Below are 5073 nucleotides of genomic sequence, written 5' to 3'. Positions count from 1 at the left end.
AGGCGTTGTGAGTGTTTATTGAGCGAAAACACCTAAAGCTCCACGAAGCTCCAGCAGGCGATGGTGGCGAACCCTGCTGTACTCTTTCACCACAACTTTCTCTCACTCTTACTTCTTCTTTCTGTTGTGCCTGTAATTTAAAGGGTCAGCCTTGTCACACTGTGTCACGCTGAATATCCCCGAGAACTACGTTAATGGTACACGTGTCTGTGGAGTGCTCAGCCACTTGCACGTTAATTTCATGAGCAGGCTGTTCCGTTGATCGGATCAACTGGAACCCTCGATGTCGTAAGCGACGGAGTGCCAACAACAATGGCTATCCTTTTAATATTTTGATGATGATGATGATGATAGTTCTTTTTATGATAAGCACAAGGCCTGAAATTTAAGGAAAAGAGGGGCTAGTTGATTACATCAACCCCAGCGCTCAACTGGTAATTATTGACTCCAAAAGGACAAACGGCAACATTAGTGAAATTTGAACCCAGAACTTAAGACCAGAAGCTAGCAGTGATGGCTTATCATATTTTCCTTATAAAGATTGATTCTGTTCTTAATAAACTAGCAATTTTTAATTAACTCATATTAGATTAATACAATTTTTCTGAAATGCATTGAAATGTTCACTTCTTCAGCATTACAAAAAACTGTATCAGAGATTGAAGAGCAGCTGCAGAAACTGTCTAAGGAGCGTGATGATTTAGATGAAGCCATCGAAAAAGTACGGAGAAGTTTGGACAAAACTGAAATAGAGAAAAAAGAACTACAGCAAAAGGTAGGTTTATTTAAATGTTTTCTTTTTTTATAGTTGTGGGGCAAAGCCAGTGCTGCCTGACTGGCTCCTGTGCCGGTGGCACATAAAAAGCACCATTCGAGTGTGGTCAATGTCAGTGTCGCCTGATTGGCCCCTGTGCTGGTGGCATGTAAAAAGCACCCATTACACTCTGGGAGTGGTTGGCATTAGGAAGTGCATCCAGCTGTAGAAACCTTGCCTGAACAGACTGGAGCCTGGTGCAGCCTCCTGGCTCGCCAGTCCTCAGTCAAACCGTCCAACCCATGCCAGCATGGAAAGTAGATGTTAAACAATGATGATGATGATGATGTGGTTAAGAAGCTCACTTCCCAACCACATGGTTTTGGGTTCAGTCCCACTGTGTTACACATTGAGCAAGTGTCTTCTATTATGGCTCCAGGCTGATCAAACAAAGGCTTGTGAACAGAATTGGTAGGTCGAACCCGAAAGAAGCTTTTCATATATCTGTGTGTGTTTGTGTGAGTGAGTTTGCATTTCTCTTATGGCCTCTGGCTAATAAACAATGGCTTCTTGATTTGCAGCCCACCACAAAAGCATGCCTGGTGGTGGCGGCTGCTGCTGTTGTTGTTAAATTCTGATGAGCTCTCCATTTATATATTATTTACAGGAAGAGTACAAATATTACACTGTAAGCTCCTGCCTCCCCCTAATTTCCATACTTCATGCCTGTTGTTTTATTATTTTACTGGTTTCAATCATTGGATTGTTGCCATGCTGGAGCACAGACCAGTGTTTCCCAACTTGGGATCCACAGACCTCAAGGAACCCACAAAAATAGTTCCATGCATTCATAAGTTTTGTTTTAAAAGTCTGCAGCATAAAATGTGCAATTACCTAGTTACATATAATTATTTTAATTATATATGTCTTTCATTTGAGAGATGAAACCGGGAAAACGAGTTTGTTGTGAGCTAATAAAATTGGTTGATCGAGTAAACAGACTTTCCATGGTCTGGAGTCCGTGGGAAAATCCATTTAAGCAAAAGGGGTCATTGGTAGTGATGGAAAGGTTGGAACCATTGTTATAGACTATTGTTGATTACATTAATCCCAATTCATATTTACTTGGGCTGTTACTTATTTTATCAGTAGAGGTGCAATGGCCCAGTGGTTAGGGCAGCGGACTTGCAGTCATAGGATCGCGGTTTCGATTCCTAGACCGGGCGTTGTGAGTGTTTATTGAACAAAAACACCTAAAGCTCCACGAGGCTCCGGCAGGGGATGGTGGTGAACCCTGCTGTACTCTTTCACCACAACTTTCTCTCACTCTTACTTCCTGTTTCTGTTGTGCCTGGAATTCAAAGGGCCAGCCTTGTCACACCGTGTCATGCTGAATATCCCCGAGAACTACGTTAATGGTACACGTGTCTGTGGAGTGCTCAGCCACTTGCACGTTAATTTCATGAGCAGGCTGTTCCGTTGATCGGATCAACTGGAACCCTCGACGGAATGCCATCAACTTATTTTATCAACTTTAGAAGAATCATCATTGTCATTTAACATCCACTTTCCATGCTGGCATGGGTTGGATGATTTGACTGAGGACTGGTAAGCCAGGAGGCTGCACCAATGAAAGACTACAAGGAATCCAGGTGGGATTTGAACTGTGTAAAGAGACATAACTAAATGTGGCAAATACCAGTTCTGGTATCCACCTGCATAACTGAATGATAGAGTGATATCAGCATTTAAATTTCTGTTTTTTCTTTTCTACACTCTGAGTTCTAATCCAACTGGGGTTAATTGTGACATTTCAAAATCTAGGGCTGTGGTTCTTCACTTTGTCAGTAACACCCACACATACACCTCAGGGATGTTGTGAGTTCACAAGGGGGTACAATGGAGCAGTGCTAGATGTTTTGAGAAGTTGTAATTTTTCTTAGAGGGGGCAATGTCATTGATAAGGTTGGGAATGGCTATAAAGATTACTCTGACAAACTTAACTGATTGATTGATTGATTGATTGAACAATTGATTAGCTAATTGGTTAAATATCTAAACAATTGACAAATATATAATATTGAAGTGAAATAGAACCAGTGTATATGCTTATCTGGGGATTCCCCTACTCCTCTCACAGGAATGGGCAGACAATGAGAACAGATGAATAAATAGCTGGAAAAATCAGACTGGACCAGACTGAGATGAAGGCAAATAGGTTCTATCAGATAAATAGATGGACAAATCAGACTGGACCAGACAGACAGAGATGAAGGCAAATAGGTTCTATCAGATAAATAGATGGACAAATCAGACTGGACCAGACAGACAGAGATGAAGGCAAATAGGTTCTATCAGATAAATAGATGGACAAATCAGACTGGACCAGACAGACAGAGATGAAGGCAAATAGGTTCTATCAGATAAATAGATGGACAAATCAGACTGGACCAGACAGATAGAGATGAAGGCAAATAGGTTCTATCAGATAAATAGATGGACAAATCAGACTGGACCAGACAGATAGAGATGAAGGCAAATAGGTTCTATCAGATAATTTGTTCAAACTTTCTGTTAGGTTTGATTTTATTGAAGTTAAATTCTTTTACTTGTTAATTAATTTCTTAAAATTCTTTTCTTGTGATATTTCAGATCACTTCTCTTGAAGTTGTGTGTCAAAAACATGAAAGTGTCATCAAAGAGAAAACTGAAGAATTACAAGAAGTTAAAGATAACCTTGCCAAACATGAACAAATAGCTGCCATGATTCATAACCTAAGTAGTAGCAAAATTCCACCAAAGGTGTCTTTTTAAGGACTTTGCTAATAATGTCTCTTTGTATATGTTTGTGTGAGTGTGGAGTATGTACATGTGGCCGTGTCTATACATATATACATACACAATTGCTTTAACTGAGATCTGAAGTTTCACCTGAATTAATTCAATTAGACTGATTCAATACATGTCACACAAACAAATACAGGTGTGTATGTAATCGGGTGTTTGTGTACATGATGTGTGTTGCATGATTAAGTTTGCTTGGCTATCATGTGATTCTGAGTTCAATCCAGCTATGTGGCAGGTATTTTGGACAGAAGTATTTTTTCCCATTGCTTAGAATCTGATCCAAATCTTGAGTGAAGTCCTATCGATAAAGACTGTGTGGTGGCTTATAGCATGTGCTGTATTTGTGTTTCAAAGGGTCAACTTTGTCATATTGTTTCATGCTGAAGATTAAAGAGTAGCAGTGTGTGTAATACCTCAAGGATTATGAAAGGGACCAGTGTGTGGAATACTCAGCCACTTACATTAAAATTCATTATGTAGTTCTGTTAAGTAAACACCTAGAATATTTGTTTGTCAGAATTAATGAGAGGGTTTGTCCTGCATGTCTCATGGGGTGGGCATCATTTTACATGGATTTCTCAAATTTGAATATCAAGATAAAATTTAATGAAATATTAAATTCTAAATATCACAAAATCATGCACATTATTTTACTGAGTTATTTTTAAAATTTTATTTGAATAAATTTTTTTTTTTTGTTACACTTTTACCAGATACCACATTTTAAACACTCTTTCAAACTTTTTGGTAGAATATTTTCCTTTTCTTTCTTTGTTGCTTATCTTCCTTCTCTCTCTCATTTACCGTGTCTTTCTATACTTTCCTCTTTTTTTCTTCCATGCTCTCTATTTCTTTATCATCTTTCTTTCTCTTAATCCATTTATTTCCTCCTCCTCACCAACATTTTTATTTTCACTCCTCCCTTTCACTTCTCTCTATCATCTCATCTCAATATCTTTCAAATTTATATTGTACACTACAAATAAATAATTTTAACTGACATAAAGCCACATTTTTGGTATTTATTCTCTCAACTCTTAAGGGAAGAAAAGCAGAATATAAAGTACTGGAAGAAATACTGCCAGGTATTTCATCCAACCCTACTTAGAAAAATTGTTTCTAATTTAGGTACAAAATGAGCACTTATTAGAAGAGGGTGTGAGTTCAATACCATTGAAAACTCAACTGGTTCTATATTACTTCTCACTAGTCTTATTTATATATATATATATATATATTTATATATATATATATATATATATCATCATCATCATCATCATCGTTTAACGTCCGCTTTCCATGCTAGCATGGGTTGGACGATTTGACTGAGGACTGGTGAAAACCGGATGGCAACACCAGGCTCCAGTCTGATTTGGCAGAGTTTCTACAGCTGGATGCCCTTCCTAACGCCAACCACTCAGAGAGTGTAGTGGGTGCTTTTACGTGTCACCCGCACGAAAACGGCCACGCTC

General features: G+C 38.6%; 1 protein-coding gene across 1 annotated transcript in view; it reads left to right on the top strand.

Annotated features, from left to right (window-relative positions):
• LOC106873491 (protein CIP2A) overlaps positions 1–4607 on the top strand; it is a 43837-nt gene extending 39230 nt beyond the window's left edge. The window contains exons 16-17 of the mRNA XM_052965622.1: positions 636–775; positions 3407–4607. Coding sequence (XP_052821582.1) covers positions 636–775; positions 3407–3568 — 302 coding nt within the window. The 3' untranslated portion in view covers positions 3569–4607. The remainder of the gene's footprint in view (positions 1–635; positions 776–3406) is intronic.
• The last annotated feature ends 466 nt before the right edge of the window (positions 4608–5073 follow it).

The sequence above is a fragment of the Octopus bimaculoides genome, chromosome 2 (assembly GCF_001194135.2).
Source record: "Octopus bimaculoides isolate UCB-OBI-ISO-001 chromosome 2, ASM119413v2, whole genome shotgun sequence".
Lineage (NCBI taxonomy): Eukaryota > Metazoa > Mollusca > Cephalopoda > Octopoda > Octopodidae > Octopus > Octopus bimaculoides.
The sequence above is the reverse complement of the archived record's forward strand: the minus strand, read 5'-3'. Positions and strand labels throughout refer to the sequence as shown.